At 47.6% G+C, this 17,752-nt stretch overlaps 1 protein-coding gene across 1 annotated transcript in view; it reads left to right on the top strand.

Moving 5' to 3' along the window:
- Nucleotides 1–17,752, top strand: part of LOC134947822 (NTPase KAP family P-loop domain-containing protein 1-like) — a 237,655-nt gene that overhangs the window by 38,928 nt on the left and 180,975 nt on the right. The window contains exon 4 of the mRNA XM_063935690.1: nt 7,804–7,944. Within this exon, the coding sequence (XP_063791760.1) occupies nt 7,804–7,944 (141 nt within the window). The remainder of the gene's footprint in view (nt 1–7,803; nt 7,945–17,752) is intronic.

Genomic DNA, 17,752 nt, shown 5'->3' with positions numbered 1-17,752 from the left:
GTGTCAGATACACATAATATGCCCCCACATTGCGAGATACACATTATATGACCCCAATGTGCCAGATACACATAATATGCCCCCACATTGTCAGATACACATGTGCTCCCACAGTGCCAGATACACATATGTCCCCACATTGTCAGATACACATAATATGCCCCCACATTGTCACATATACATAATATGCCCCACATTGTCAGATACACATGATGTGCCCCACATTGTCAGATACACATGTACCCCCACAGTGCCAGATATACATATGCCCCCACAGTGCCAGATACACATAATATGCCCCCACATTGTCAGATACACATTTGCCCCCACTGGGCCAGATACACAGATGTCCCCACAGTGCCAGATACACATAATATGCCCCCCACAGTGCCAGATACACATGTGCCCCCACAGTGCCAAATACACATGTCCCCACATTGTCAGATACACATAATATGTCCCCACATTGTCAGATATACATAATATGCCTCACATTGTCAGATACACATGATGTGCCCCTCATTGCCAGATACACATGTGCCCCACAGTGCCAGATATACACATGCCCCGACAGTGCCAGATACACATAATATGCCCCCACAGTGTCAGATACACATAATGTGCACCCACATTGTCAGATACACATAATGTGCACCCACATTGTCAGATACACATAATGTGCACCCACATTGTCAGATACACATAATATGCCCCCACAGTGCCAGATACACATAATATGACCTCACAGTACCAGATACACATAATATGACCCCACATTGTCAGATACACATGTCCCCACAGGGCCAGATACACATGTCTCCACAGTGACAGATACACATAATATGCCCCTACAGTGCAAGATAGACATAATATGCCCCCACAGTGCCAGATACACATAATATGACCTCACAGTACCAGATACACATAATATGACCCCACATTGTCAGATACACATGTCCCCACAGGGCCAGATACACATGTCTCCACAGTGACAGATACACATAATATGCCCCTACAGTGCAAGATAGACATAATATGCCCCCACATTGTCAGATACACATAATATGCCCCCACACTTTTAGATACACGTGTCCAAACAGTACCAGATACACGTGCCCCCACAGTGCCATATACACATGCACCCACAGTGCTGCTCTGTAGTACTGCTGCTGGCCTCTCCTGCTGCTGCCGCTGCTTCTGTATGAGGAGAGCACAGCACGCACCTCTCCTGCCCCTCAGTCCTGTCTCAGGTGGCCCCCTGCCTGAAATCAGCTGCCGGTCCATCAACCATTCAACCATTCAAAGCTCACGGTCCGGCAGCTAATCAAGAGCCGCTGCTGCTGGTCCGCAAGCTCAGATTGGCTGACGGACCGGTGCAATGGCGGAACTACGGAATGGGTGGGACCATTTATAAAAAATAGGGACAGCGCAAGCCACCCTATGTGACAGGTAGATAGTGAGTGACTGAGGTAGGGGTGACAAGGATAGAGAGGGTTACTGAGGCGGGGGTGAGAGGTAGAGATTGGGTGACTGAGGCAGGGGTGAGAGGTAGAGATTGGGTGACTGAGGCAGAGGTGACAGGGAGAGAGTGGGTGACTGAGGCAGGGGTGATAGGTAGAGAGTGGGTGACAGGGAGAGAGTGGGTGACTGAGGCAGAGGTGATAGGGAGAGAGTGGGTGGCTGAGGCAAGGTTGACGGAGAAAGTGGGTGACTGAGTCAAGGGTGACATGGAGATAGTGGGTGGCAGGGATGACAGGGAGAAAGTGGTTGACTGAGGCAAGGGTGACATGGAGATAGTCGGTGACTGAGGCAGGGGTGACAGGGAGAGAGTGAGTGATCGAGGCAGGATTGACAGGGAGAGAGTGGGTGACTGAGGCAGGGGTGACAGGTAGAGAGGGGGTGACTGAGGCAGGGGTGACAGGGAGATAGTGGGTGACCGAGGCAGCCGTGACAGGGAGATAGTGGGTGACCGAGGCAGAGGTGACAGGGAGAGAGTGGGTGGCTGAGGCAAGGTTAACTGGGAGAAAGTTGGTGACTGAGGCAAGGGTGACATGGAGATAGTGGGTAGCAGGGATGACAGGTGGCTGAGGCAAGGTTGACAGGGAGAAAGTGGGTGACTGAGGCAAGGGTGACATGGATATAGTGGGTGACTGAGGCAGGGAGAGAGTGGGTGACCAAGGCAGCGGTGACAGGGAGATAGTGGGTGACTGAGGCAGGGGTGACATTGACCTAGTGGGTGACTGAGGCAAGGGTGACAGGGAGATTGCAGAAAGATGGTGCCCGCAGTGTATGACCCTGCTCCAGTGGTTTCCCTCCCCGGCTTCCCACTCACCGCCACTTGCAGTCCTGGCTCTGTCTGCAGTTTCCCCCCTTGAGCCGCATTCCTGATTGACAGGCTGCTGTGATTTGGGGGAGGTGTCGCCCTCTGTTTCCGAAAATAGGGAAGTGTCACCTCTGTTTTCTGGGAGATTTGAGCTCAGTGGTGGGCCAGGGCCAGCGTCTTCCAACGCAGACTTTCTGGCCTCCGCTACAAAGCTGTACCCTCAGGGTTACTCAATGGCCAATGCACAACTCGGATCTGTAATGCAAGCAGGAGGCATTTTTTTCCCCTCAGACACCTCCTGCATCATTAGCAAATCTTTACATCAATGCTGTGTCCAAAAACTTAGCAGCAATGTGAACCGTGTCCATCTCTGATTCAGGCCCAAAGACAAGAATAGGATTTATTACTAGCCCATTTTAAAACCAATGAAAACCCGTCCCCAAAATAATCCTGCTTACGGCAGGCATGTTAAGGAGAAGCACTGCGCAGATCAAGGTAAAAAACAAATAAAGGGTTAAAAATGTGGAAAACTTGAGTGGGGTACCCCACCTAAAACTATAACCAGCCCAGGACATCTCAGCCTGGACAAGTATGAAAAAAAGGGGGACAAAACTGCATCAGCTTTCCCCTATTTTCCTATAGCTACTGTGCTGAATCAACTGAGAAAAGCAGGGAGTGATGCTAGAGCAAGGGAACACAAAACATGGGATATTACAGGTGCCAGTGGGCCGTTAATGTCCGAGAATGCAGGCATTTGATATTCCACAATTGCCAGCATGTCAGTGCAGGTTTGCTAGTACTTGAAGTCCATCTGTAAAGAACAATATTATTTTCTATTACTTACACTGTAACCCCAAGCCCACCACCACCTCCAAATATGTGCGGAGGTATGCGGTTAAAATACCGTCGGTCGGGATCAGGGTAGTTGCAATACCGACACCATAATATTCCGCTGCCAGAAAGGTAGGTGATTATCCCTATGTGGGTGTCCACGACACCCATAGAGGGAGAATAGAACCTGTGGCAAGCTAAGCAAGCCACTGTGCATGCAGCGTGGCGGGCGCAGCAAACATGCAAGGGGCCTTAATGTGCTTGCCCCCCTGCCGGCATTCTGGCGCCCGGTATGCCAATGTCGGTATACTGACAGACGGCATCCCGTATGCTAGGATCCCATACCGATCCCTGTGCGGAATAGCCCCAAACTAATCAACCCAGACCTGGGAGTCCCTCAGGAGGGGGACCCTTTTTTTAAGTGGGGATGGGGTGGTTGGTAGGGGCTGAGTTCAGGAGTAATTCAAGGCCTGGGCTGACCAATTTGGGGCTGGTTGCTGTTATGGTGGAAACCCCATGCTGTGTGTTCCCCTGCTATATAGCATCAGGACCCGCCTGATCAGCACAATGTTGGTTAAAGGAAAATAGGGAGAACCCCACACAGTTTAGTTCCCCTCCTTGCTCCCATACTGGTTATAGTTATAGAGGGGAGGACCCAAACACAATTTAAACTTTTTTTTTACATTGTTCTTTACAGTTCACCTAATGAAGCCCACACATATCATAGTTTAGTGTGCAGTGTTGTAAGAGGCATGAGGGTGAAGCCCTAAGCAAGCTTACTTACCTTACACCTCCTGTCCGCACCTTCAGTCCCTTGAGGCAACTTGGACGGCACTGGAACGGTCTCGGACACGAACAGGAGCCTCCAGAGTAACACGGAAAGAATTAAAAACACGCTACGCAGGGATGACCTCTGCTCAGTGAATGGTCATCATCGTCACTTGTGGCCTCAGACTGGGTGCCCCCATGTTGGTGCAAAGCACCAGGGACGACCCTGAACGAAAACGCCGAAAGGAGAAATGGGGAAAGGGACAACATACACACACGGATGACGCACAAAACACAAAATTATCACCGGATATAACCTCGATCTCCCGCCAGATGACTGGCTCTTTTCTTCCTTCACTCCTGTAATAGAACACAGTGAGACAGCCCACCGACATAGTGCTGCTTAAGCGATACAATGGGGAGAAACTATGCAAAGGTTACGACATAATGCGATTATACCATTTCAAACCTTATGATACTCACAAGTGCATAACTTCCAACAGCCTACCTTTCATGGGGGCCTGGCTGTGGGGAAAACCAAGAACTTACTGCAGTCTACCTTTAATGGGGGCCTGATTGTACACCCTAAACCTAGGGGCCTAGCAGCTTAGCGCTGGATCAAGAGATACCATAGCCTAGTGCCGACTTACCAGACCTGCGGCATATCACGACTTATCGAACTTGCAACCAAGCACTGGATTAAGAGATACCACGGCCTAGTGCCGACTTACTAGACCTGCGGCATATTGTCAACTTATCCAGCCTGCAGACCAGCGCCGGATCAAGAGATACCATGGCCTAGCGCCGACTACCCACACCTGCGGTATTGCGCTGACTTATCCAACCTGCGGCAAAGCACTAACTTCCAGTGTGGTCAATCGCACAATGTAATACCAGTGTGCCTTGTGCCCTTGCCTAGGCCTAGCACCCACCTAGTATACCATCCTATCGGGCCAAACGCCCATACTGCTCCCCCGGGCCTAGAGCCCGCCTAATGCTCCACTTTATATGGTGTAACACCCGTGCTGCTCTGCCGGTCCTAGTGCCCACCTAATGCGCAGTTGTATTAGGCCTAATGCCCTCTAATATCCCAGGCTTAGTGCCCGCCTAATATGCAGTTCTTAGGTGCCTCCAGTGACGTGCGGTGGGGAGAGGCAGAGCCTTTCCTGTCATTAACATTTGTGTTAGAGTTTTGACTATATAAAGTATATGAAAACTACAAAGAATATGTTAAAAATACCTTCTTTGTATTTGTCTAATCATTTTTATAGTCAAATCTCTGGAGTAAAAAGTCTATGGCACTGCCTCACCTGCTTATCTTTTCCGCACATCTCTGATCAAAACCCACCAAATTTCCAGGAGTTTATACTGCTACACCTTTGCATAATGCCCAGATGTACACTTTGGCTCATTGTGTAAATCTGGCTCTGGTACTAGCCAGAGCCTCCTGAGAAATTTACCTCACCGCACATCCCTGGGTGCCTCCCACCACCTCCGGGCTTCCTGGGCAGCGGTGGCCGGTGCTTGCTCTTTTGCGTTGCACACCGCCGCTCCAGGGCTTCCGGCATCTTCACCGATTGGCGTCCGCTCTTTAATCTTTACCCGGCAGGCGGCGGCCTGTATCAGCTCTTTTACAATGGTCGCCGCCTTTCCTGAACTTCCAGCGCCTTCCCCGGCATTTTCTATCTTCAGTTTTTAGGAGCTGTTCACTGCTCCTTCCCAGCCGACGAACTGAGCTCCCACACCCGGCACTGGCTAATATAAGCCAGTGCCAGGGGGTGGGGCTATGACATGGGGAGCCAGGAATGGATTGCAGCCGCCACTCCATATTGTCCGCCAGCCTGTGAGCCACGATTGGCTCACAGTTGGCACCAGATTAAAAAACGGCTGTGTGATTGGCAGGGCCTGAATCCTGGTCCGCCTCCATTACACACGTGGAGCGGTGGTGGCGATTCACTGCCGCCTCCACGGCCACTGCCGATCTTGGGTATGGGAACAGGTGGGAAGTGGACCAGACACAGTCCAGGTCCCCAGCATTGCCTGGTGCCACATCCGTATCTCGCCACGTAGGACGGTGCCAGGATCTTTCAGGAACCCGGCCCATCCCAGACAAGGACGGATATGGCACACAGTAGCAGGGCCAGTGACCGCGCTAGTACACTGATCCTACATTGCTTCTGAAAAATCAAACCCAACGACATTTAGAGCTACAAAAACCATCTGACATTGACATAGATTTCAATTGATCATAAATAGTTGGTTTCTGGACAGCAACATGACGGCGATCATGGATGGTTTCTGTCTTTTTTGGTTAAGTGCACAAGTATGATGCAGGTGATGAATTAAAAGAATAAATATTAATAAAATACAAAATGTGATTATTCTCACCTTTAGAAGTATTTGTAAGTAGTAACCTTGCCATCTTTATTTGGGTCCGGTCAGTGCCTGGCACAATAGATTAATTAGGTTTGTTTTTTGTTTTTTTTACCTCTATGCAGTGCTGCTCATTTCTGCCATTGCCGTTCATCTGCCCTAAACTGTCATTGGTGCCGCCCCTGGTTTCAAGGGGGCAGGCTCCGTCTCTCACTAACACCCAGGCTAAGGTATGCAGGCAGTTAACAGCAAATCCGATGCTGTTAGCTGCCCTAGTGCGGTACTTACTCTCAGCTTGCTTTCGTGAGATTACCACATCTCAGGAGATCAGGCTAAGCACACAGACTGCACCTGCAGCTAACACCATCGCTCATGCTGCCGGCTGCCTGCTGTGAAGACCTAAAGAGGTAGGAAGAAATACAATTTATATCAGCAAACAATAATTGAATCTGTGGTAAATTTTGACAAATAATCACAGATATTTAGCTAAATATGAGCAAAACAATTTGTGGGGAGGGGGGACAGCCACTTCTATATTAGCCTAGGGCGACTGGAACCCTTAATCAGGCCCTGGGTCCGGTATATTTACCACATGGATAGTCAGTATATGACATTATTATTTGACCTAGTGGCTAATCATGTTCCTATATATATAAAATGTAGTAGCTACTTATTTGAACAAAAAGCAGTATGGAATATAATTGCTTCCTGTGTTATCTTCAAGAAATATATATCATATATTATGTTTTTGGATTTTTTTTAACATGATAATGGCATTTGCATTCTAATTACATAAGTTTTTGTGTGATGCATTCTGATCATGCTTTTCATTAAGTTATGGGAACATTATGTATCGATTTGTTATGTGTTAGTTTATAAAAAAAATTTAAATTAATGTATGTGTATACTGAGAAACTTTTTATTTTAAATTACTCCAATAAATCATGTAATTATATAGTTTAAAATGGATGGTTAATGATTGCTTCTTCTATGGATTAGCACCCAATGCATTTTGTGACTATGTTCCCCCTCACGATAACAATATAATTTATAACTTTTGGACAGTGTGACTTTAGCATTCTTTTTGTGTTCTCTGCAGTGTCTACTATACATAAGGCTAAAACCAATTATGATCCTGCCTCAGTTGAAACTCAAGTGCCTCTTTTAGGCCTGAACCACACAATAACTGTAGTCTTAAATGGGCAAGAATTATATGCCTCCAAATATATATTACCATACCCTCCAACTGTACCTTTTTAGCAGGTACAGTACCTTTTTTTTATGGTGTGTACCGATTTTTGGTTCTCCAAACTTCTATTGAAAGTATAGTCACGCCTCCTTTACCCATGACCATGCCCCCTTTTCTAATTTGTACCGATTTTTATGTGTAAAATGTTGGAGGGTATGTATTACTATGTATTAAATGTATAATATAATTGTTTATAAATAAAATGTTACACCTATCACCAATCCTTTTAATATGTTAATTCCATTCACTTGTCTTTAAGTTATCAAAAAGAAGAAGACCAAGGATGACATCTATTGCTATTCTCTGGCCATGACTCTCTATTATGCTGTATCTCCATTAACAGTCGGAATGTATGCACCATGGGGCAGAGATACGGATTTCCTTCTCAAAGAGGTTGAATGTGAGTATTAAAAGGGCAATGTTTTGTTTCTGATCTACTGGCTAGGACTGGCATTAATGGGTTTATTCAGCTAGGTGAATATATACAGTAAGTATTCAACTTATGCATACCTCCCAACTGTCCTGATTTTTCATGGGACAGTCCCGTTTTTTTGGGACAGTCCCGCTGTCCTAACCGTGGGCCGCAGTGTCCCGCAGTGGGGGGTGGCAGTTGGGAAGCTCATGTCATTTATTGCAGCACCGGTAAATAGACGCTGCGCGCAGCATCTATATATGGGAGACAGAGGGACTGGGGGCATGCCAGCCGCTCACAGGCAAACCGAGGCAAGACTCGCGATTGTGGCATTCCCGTGAATGCCACACCCAATTTCTCTGACGTCCTAGTGGATGCTGGGAACTCCGTAAGGACCATAGGGAAATAGCGGCTCCGCAGGAAACTGGGCACAACTAAAAGAAAGCTTTTAGACTACCTGGTGTGCACTGGCTCCTCCCACTATGACCCTCCTCCAAGCCTCAGTTAGATTTTTGTGCCCGGCCGAGCTGGATGCACACTAGGGGCTCTCCTGAGCTCCTAGAAAGAAAGTTTATTTTAGGTTTTTTATTTTACAGTGAGACCTGCTGGCAACAGGCTCACTACAACGAGGGACTAAGGGGAGAAGAAGCGAACCTATCTGCTTGCAGCTAGCTTGGGCTTCTTAGGCTACTGGACACCATTAGCTCCAGAGGGATCGACCGCAGGACCCGTCTTTGGTGTTCGTTCCCGGAGCCGCGCCGCCGTCCCCCTTACAGAGCCAGAAGCAAGAAGATGGTCCGGAAAGTCGGCGGCAGAAGACTTCAGTCTTCACCAAGGTAGCACACAGCACTGCAGCTGTGCGCCATTGCTCCTCATGCACACCTCACACTCCGGTCACCGATGGGGGCAGGGCGCTGGGAGGGGCGCCCTGAGCAGCAATAAAAACACCTTGGCTGGCAAAATAATCACAATATATAGCCCCAGAGGCTATATATGTGATAAATACCCCTGCCAGAATCCATAAAAAAGCGGGAGAAAAGTCCGCGAAAAAAGGGTCGGGGCTATCTCCCTCAGCACACTGGCGCCATTTTCCCTTCACAGTGCAGCTGGAAGACAGCTCCCCAGGCTCTCCCCTGTAGTTTTCAGGCTCAAAGGGTTAAAAAGAGAGGGGGGGCACTAAATTTAGGCGCAATATTGTGTATACAAGCGGCTATTGGGAAAAATCACTCAATTATAGTGTTAATCCCTGTGTTATATAGCGCTCTGGTGTGTGCTGGCATACTCTATCTCTGTCTCCCCAAAGGGCTTTGTGGGGTCCTGTCCTCAGTCAGAGCATTCCCTGTGTGTGTGTGGTGTGTCGGTACGGCTGTGTCGACATGTTTGATGAGGAGGCTTATATGGAGGCGGAGCAGATGCCGATAAATGTGATGTCGCCCCCTGTGGGGCCGACACCAGAGTGGATGGATAGGTGGAAGGTATTAACCGACAGTGTCAACTCCTTACATGCAAGGGTGGATGACGTAACAGCTGTGGGACAGCCGGCTTCTCAGCCCGCTCCTGCCCAGGCGTCTCAAAGGCCATCAGGGGCTCAAAAACGCCCGCTCCCTCAGATGGCAGACACAGATGTCGACATGGAGTCTGACTCCAGTGTCGACGAGGTTGAGATATATACACAATCCACTAGGAACATCCGTTGCATGATCCCGGCAAAAAAAAAATAAAAAAAAAATGTGTTACAGATTTCTGACATTAACCCATGTACCACTAAAAAAGGGTTTTATGTTTGGGGAGAAAAAGCAGGCAGTGTTTTGTTCCCCCATCAGATGAGTGAATGAAGTGTGTGAAAAAAGCATGGGTTCCCCCGATAAACTGGTAATTTCTAAAAAGTTACTGATGGCGTACCCTTTCCCGCCAGAGGATAGGTTACACTGGGAGATATTCCCTAGGGTGGATAAGGCGCTCACACGTTTGTCAAAAATGACACTGCCGTCTTAGGATACGGCCACTTTGAAGGTACCTGTTGATAAAAAGCAGGAGGCTATCCTGAAGTCTGTATTTACACACTCAGGTACTAGACTGAGACCTGCAATTGCCTCAGCATGGATAGTGCTGCTGCAGCGTGGTCTGTGACCCTGTCTGTCAGGGATACTATTTTGCTAACATAAGAGCATATTAAAGACGTCATCTTATATATGAGGGATGCACAGAGGGATATTTTGCCGGCTGGCATCCAAAAATTAATACAATGTCCATTCTGCCAGGAGGGTATTAGAGACCCGGAACTGGACAGGTGAGGCTGACTTTAAACTAGAGATGAGCGGGTTCGGTTTCTCTGAATCCGAACCCGCACGAACTTCATGTTTTTTTTCACGGGTCCGAGCGACTCGGATCTTCCCGCCTTGCTCGGTTAACCCGAGCGCGCCCGAACGTCATCATGACGCTGTCGGATTCTCGCGAGACTCGGATTCTATATAAGGAGCCGCGCGTCGCCGCCATTTTCACACGTGCATTGAGATTGATAGGGAGAGGACGTGGCTGGCGTCCTCTCCATTTAGATTAGGAGAGAGAGAGAGAGAGAGATTGACCTGAGGCTGATACTGTAGAAGAGAGTGCAGAGTTTAGTGACTGACCACAGTGACCACCAGCAGTGCAGTTGTTTTATTTAATATATCCGTTCTCTGCCTGAAAAAAACGGTACACACAGTGACTCAGTCACATACCATATCTGTGTGCACTGCTCAGCCCAGTGTGCTGCATGCCTGCATCATCTATGTATATATTATATATCTGACTGTGCTCAGCTCACACAGCTTATAATTGTGGGGGAGACTGGGGAGCACTGCAGTGCCAGTTATAGGTTATAGCAGGAGCCAGGAGTACAAGACAGTCACATACCATATCTGTGTGCACTGCTCAGCCCAGTGTGCTGCATCATCTATGTATATATTATATATCTGACTGTGCTCAGCTCACACAGCTTATAATTGTGGGGGAGACTGGGGAGCACTGCAGTGCCAGTTATAGGTTATAGCAGGAGCCAGGAGTACATATTATATTAAAATTAAACAGTGCACACTTTTGCTGCAGGAGTGCCACTGCCAGTGTGACTGACCAGTGACCTGACCACACTGACCACCAGTATAGTTAGTAGTATACTATATTGTGATTGCCTGAAAAAGTTAAACACTCGTCGTGTGACTTCACTTGTGTGGTGTTTTTTTTTTTTTTATTCTATAAAAAACTCATTCTGCTGACAGACAGTGTCCAGCAGGTCCGTCATTATATAATATATATACCTGTCCGGCTGCAGTAGTGATATATATATATATATTTCTTATATCATTATTTATCATCCAGTCGCAGCAGACACAGTACGGTAGTTCACGGCTGTAGCTACCTCTGTGTCGGCACTCGGCAGTCCATCCATAATTGTATACCACCTACCCGTGGTTTTTTTTTCTTTCTTCTTTCTTCTTTATACATACATACTACTACATCTCTTTATCAACCAGTCTATATTAGCAGCAGACACAGTACAGTACGGTAGTTCACGGCTGTGGCTACCTCTGTGTCGGCACTCGGCAGTCCGTCCATAATTGTATACCACCTACCCGTGGTTTTTTTTTCTTTCTTCTTCATACATACATACTACGACATCTCTTTATCAACCAGTCTATATTAGCAGCAGACACAGTACGGTAGTTCACGGCTGTGGCTACCTCTGTGTCGGCACTCGGCAGTCCGTCCATAATTGTATACCACCTAACCGTGGTTTTTTTTTCTTTCTTCTTCATACATACATACTACGACATCTCTTTATCAACCAGTCTATATTAGCAGCAGACACAGTACGGTAGTTCACGGCTGTAGCTACCTCTGTGTCGGCACTCGGCAGTCCGTCCATAATTGTATACTAGTATCCATCCATCTCCATTGTTTACCTGAGGTGCCTTTTAGTTGTGCCTATTAAAATATGGAGAACAAAAATGTTGAGGTTCCAAAATTAGGGAAAGATCAAGATCCACTTCCACCTCGTGCTGAAGCTGCTGCCACTAGTCATGGCCGAGACGATGAAATGCCAGCTAGTGGTTCAGCTTCACATGAGGATGGAGGCACTCAGCCTCTCGCTAGAAAAATGAAAAGACTCAAGCTGGCAAAAGCAGTAGCACCGCAAAGAACTGTGCGTTCTTCGAAATCCCAAATCCACAAGGAGAGTCCAATTGTGTCGGTTGCGATGCCTGACCTTCCCAACACTGGACGTGAAGAGCATGCGCCTTCCACCATTTGCACGCCCCCTGCAAGTGCTGGAAGGAGCACCCGCAGTCCAGTTCCTGATAGTCAGATTGAAGATGTCAGTGTTGAAGTACACCAGGATGAGGAGGATATGGGTGTTGCTGGCGCTGGGGAGGAAATTGACCAGGAGGATTCTGATGGTGAGGTGGTTTGTTTAAGTCAGGCACCCGGGGAGACACCTGTTGTCCGTGGGAGGAATATGGCCGTTGACATGCCTGGTGAAAATACCAAAAAAATCAGCTCTTCGGTGTGGAACTATTTCAACAGAAATGCGGACAACAGGTGTCAAGCCGTGTGTTCCCTTTGTCAAGCTGTAATAAGTAGGGGTAAGGACGTTAACCACCTCGGAACATCCTCCCTTATACGTCACCTGCAGCGCATTCATAATAAGTCAGTGACAAGTTCAAAAACTTTGGGTGACAGCGGAAGCAGTCCACTGACCAGTAAATCCCTTCCTCTTGTAACCAAGCTCACGCAAACCACCCCACCAACTCCCTCAGTGTCAATTTCCTCCTTCCCCAGGAATGCCAATAGTCCTGCAGGCAATGTCACTGGCAATTCTGACGAGTCCTCTCCTGCCTGGGATTCCTCCGATGCATCCTTGCGTGTAACGCCTACTGCTGCTGGCGCTGCTGTTGTTGCTGCTGGGAGTCGATGGTCATCCCAGAGGGGAAGTCGTAAGCCCACTTGTACTACTTCCAGTAAGCAATTGACTGTTCAACAGTCCTTTGCGAGGAAGATGAAATATCACAGCAGTCATCCTGCTGCAAAGCGGATAACTGAGGCCTTGACAACTATGTTGGTGTTAGACGTGCGTCCGGTATCCGCCGTTAGTTCACAGGGAACTAGACAATTTATTGAGGCAGTGTGCCCCCGTTACCAAATACCATCTAGGTTCCACTTCTCTAGGCAGGCGATACCGAGAATGTACACGGACGTCAGAAAAAGACTCACCAGTGTCCTAAAAAATGCAGTTGTACCCAATGTCCACTTAACCACGGACATGTGGACAAGTGGAGCAGGGCAGGGTCAGGACTATATGACTGTGACAGCCCACTGGGTAGATGTATGGACTCCCGCCGCAAGAACAGCAGCGGCGGCACCAGTAGCAGCATCTCGCAAACGCCAACTCTTTCCTAGGCAGGCTACGCTTTGTATCACCGGTTTCCAGAATACGCACACAGCTGAAAACCTCTTACGGCAACTGAGGAAGATCATCGCGGAATGGCTTACCCCAATTGGACTCTCCTGTGGATTTGTGGCATCGGACAACGCCAGCAATATTGTGTGTGCATTAAATATGGGCAAATTCCAGCACGTCCCATGTTTTGCACATACCTTGAATTTGGTGGTGCAGAATTATTTAAAAAACGACAGGGGCGTGCAAGAGATGCTGTCGGTGGCCAGAAAAATTGCGGGACACTTTCGGCGTACAGGCACCACGTACAGAAGACTGGAGCACCACCAAAAACTACTGAACCTGCCCTGCCATCATCTGAAGCAAGAAGTGGTAACGAGGTGGAATTCAACCCTCTATATGCTTCAGAGGTTGGAGGAGCAGCAAAAGGCCATTCAAGCCTATACAATTGAGCACGATATAGGAGGTGGAATGCACCTGTCTCAAGCGCAGTGGAGAATGATTTCAACGTTGTGCAAGGTTCTGATGCCCTTTGAACTTGCCACACGTGAAGTCAGTTCAGACACTGCCAGCCTGAGTCAGGTCATTCCCCTCATCAGGCTTTTGCAGAAGAAGCTGGAGACATTGAAGGAGGAGCTAACACGGAGCGATTCCGCTAGGCATGTGGGACTTGTGGATGGAGCCCTTAATTCGCTTAACAAGGATTCACGGGTGGTCAATCTGTTGAAATCAGAGCACTACATTTTGGCCACCGTGCTCGATCCTAGATTTAAAGCCTACCTTGGATCTCTCTTTCCGGCAGACACAAGTCTGCTGGGGTTGAAAGACCTGCTGGTGAGAAAATTGTCAAGTCAAGCGGAACGCGACCTGTCAACATCTCCTCCTTCACATTCTCCCGCAACTGGGGGTGCGAGGAAAAGGCTCAGAATTCCGAGCCCACCCGCTGGCGGTGATGCAGGGCAGTCTGGAGCGACTGCTGATGCTGACATCTGGTCCGGACTGAAGGACCTGACAAAGATTACGGACATGTCGTCTACTGTCACTGCATATGATTCTCTCACCATTGAAAGAATGGTGGAGGATTATATGAGTGACCGCATCCAAGTAGGCACGTCACACAGTCCATACTTATACTGGCAGGAAAAAGAGGCAATTTGGAGGCCATTGCACAAACTGGCTTTACTCTACCTAAGTTGCCCTCCCACAAGTGTGTACTCCGAAAGAGTGTTTAGTGCCGCCGCTCACCTTGTCAGCAATCGGCGTACGAGGTTACATCCAGAAAATGTGGAGAAGATGATGTTCATTAAAATGAATTATAATCAATTCCTCCGCGGAGACATTGACCAGCAGCAATTGCCTCCACAAAGTACACAGGGAGCTGAGATGGTGGATTCCAGTGGGGACGAATTGATAATCTGTGAGGAGGGGGATGTACACGGTGATATATCGGAGGGTGATGATGAGGTGGACATCTTGCCTCTGTAGAGCCAGTTTGTGCAAGGAGAGATTAATTGCTTCTTTTTTGGGGGGGGTCCAAACCAACCCGTCATATCAGTCACAGTCGTGTGGCAGACCCTGTCACTGAAATGATGGGTTGGTTAAAGTGTGCATGTCCTGTTTTGTTTATACAACATAAGGGTGGGTGGGAGGGCCCAAGGACAATTCCATCTTGCACCTCTTTTTTCTTTTATTTTTCTTTGCGTCATGTGCTGTTTGGGGAGGGTTTTTTGGAAGGGACATCCTGCGTGACACTGCAGTGCCACTCCTAAATGGGCCCGGTGTTTGTGTCGGCCACTAGGGTCGCTAATCTTACTCACACAGTCAGCTACCTCATTGCGCCTCTTTTTTTCTTTGCGTCATGTGCTGATTGGGGAGGGTTTTTTGGAAGGGACATCCTGCGTGACACTGCAGTGCCACTCCTAAATGGGCCCGGTGTTTGTGTCGGCCACTAGGGTCGCTAATCTTACTCACACAGTCAGCTACCTCATTGCGCCTCTTTTTTTCTTTGCGTCATGTGCTGATTGGGGAGGTTTTTTTGGAAGGGACATCCTGCGTGACACTGCAGTGCCACTCCTAAATGGGCCCGGTGTTTGTGTCGGCCACTAGGGTCGCTTATCTTACTCACACAGTCAGCTACCTCATTGCGCCTCTTTTTTTCTTTGCGTCATGTGCTGATTGGGGAGGGTTTTTTGGAAGGGACATCCTGCGTGACACTGCAGTGCCACTCCTAGATGGGCCAGGTGTTTGTGTCGGCCACTAGTGTCGCTTAGCTTAGTCATCCAGCGACCTTGGTGCAAATTTTAGGACTAAAAATAATATTGTGAGGTGTGAGGTATTCAGAATAGACTGAAAATGAGTGGAAATTATGGTTTTTGAGGTTAATAATAATATGGGATCAAAATGACCCCCAAATTCTATGATTTAAGCTGTTTTTTAGTGTTTTTTTAAAAAAACACCCGAATCCAAAACACACCCGAATCCGACAAAAAAAATTCGGTGAGGTTTTGCCAAAACGCGGTCGAACCCAAAACACGGCCGCAGAACCGAACCCAAAACCAAAACACAAAACCCGAAAAATTTCAGGCGCTCATCTCTACTTTAAACAGAACATAGAGATTCTGCCTTATAAGGGTGAGGAATTGTTTGGGGATGGTCTCTGGGACCTCGTATCCCCAGCAACAGCTGGGAAGAAAAATTTTTACCTCAGGTTTCCTCACAGCCTAAGAAAGCACGGTATTATCAGGTACAGTCCTTTCGGCTTCAGAAAAGCAAGCGGGTCAAAGTCGCTTCCTTTCTGTACAGAGACAAGGGAAGAGGGAAAAAGCTGCACCAGTCAGCCAGTTCCCAGGATCAAATTCTTCCCCCGCTAACTCTGAGTCCACCACATGACGCAGGGACTCCACAGGTGTAGCAAGGTGCGGTGGAGGCGCGTCTCGAGAACTTCAGCGTCCAGTGGGTTCGCTCACAGGTGGATCCCTGGGTTCTGCATGTAGTATCACAGGGATACAAGCTGGAGTTCGAGGCAACTCCCTCTCGCCGTTACCTCAAATCAGCAAGCTGTACTTCCAGCAGGTGAAAATCAAGGTACCCCTCCTTCAACAAGGCCGGGGTTACTATTCCACAATGTTGTGGTACCGAAACCAGACGGTTCGGTGAAACCCATTCTAAAATTGAAATCCTTGAACACTTATATATGAAGGTTCAAGTTAAAAATTAAATCGCTCAGGGCGGTTACTGCAAGCCTGGACGAGGGAGATTACATGGTATCTCGGGACATCAAGGATGATTACCTGCATGTCCCCATTTACCACGCTCACCAGGAGTACCTCAGTTTTGTGGTACAGGTTTGTCATTACCAATTCCAGAAGTTGCCATTCGGTCTGTCCACGGCACCGAGAGTATTTATCAGGGTAATGGCCGAAATGATGATACTCCTTCGAAAAAAAAGGGAGTTTTTAATTATCCCATTCTTGGACGATCTCCTGATAAAGGCAAGGTCCAAGGAGCAGTTATTGGTCGGGGTAGCACTTTCTCGGGAAGTGCTACAACAGCACAGCTGATTCCTACGACACATAGAAACATAGAATTTGTCGGCAGATAAGAACCACTTGGCCCATCTAGTCTGCCCCTTTTTTTTTTATTTATATTTTTTTTTTATCACTAACCTTATTTGATCCTTATTTCTTTGTAAGGATATCCTTATGTCTATCCCATGCATGTTTAAATTGCTCTACTGTCTTAGCCTCTACCACCTCTGATGGGAGGCTATTCCACTTGTCCACTACCCTTTCTGTGAAATAATTTTTCCGCAAATTTCCCCTGAACCCCCCCCCCCCCCTCCAGTCTCAGTGCATGTCCTCGTGTCCTATTGCTTCTCTTCATTTGGAGAATGTTTCCCTCCTGGACTTTGTTAAAACCCTTCTTATATTTGAAAGTTTCTATCATGTCCCCCCTTTCTCTTCTCTGCTCCAAACTATATATATTGAGATTTCTTAGTCTTTCTGGGTATGTTTTGTGATGTAGGCCATGCACCATTTTAGTTGCCCTCCTTTGTACAGTTTCTAATGTATTAATATCCTTTTGAAGATATGGCCTCCAGAACTGAATACAGTATTCTAGATGAGGCCGTACCAATGACCTATACAGTGGCATTATTACTTCTTTCTTTCTGCTGCTGATTCCTCTCCCAATGCAGCCAAGCATCTGACTAGCCTTCCTCATTGCCTTGTTACATTGCTTACCTGCTTTTAAGTCATCTGAAATAGTGACTCCTAGATCCCTTTCCTCCTCAGTAGTTTTCAGTATAGTGCCATTAATACTGTATTTAGCTTTAGGATTTTTGAGACCCAAGTGCATGATTTTGCA

Source organism: Pseudophryne corroboree, chromosome 8 (assembly GCF_028390025.1).
Source record: "Pseudophryne corroboree isolate aPseCor3 chromosome 8, aPseCor3.hap2, whole genome shotgun sequence".
Taxonomy (NCBI): Eukaryota; Metazoa; Chordata; class Amphibia; order Anura; family Myobatrachidae; genus Pseudophryne; species Pseudophryne corroboree.
Note: the sequence above shows the minus strand (reverse complement) of the source record. Positions and strands in the feature narration are given on the sequence as shown.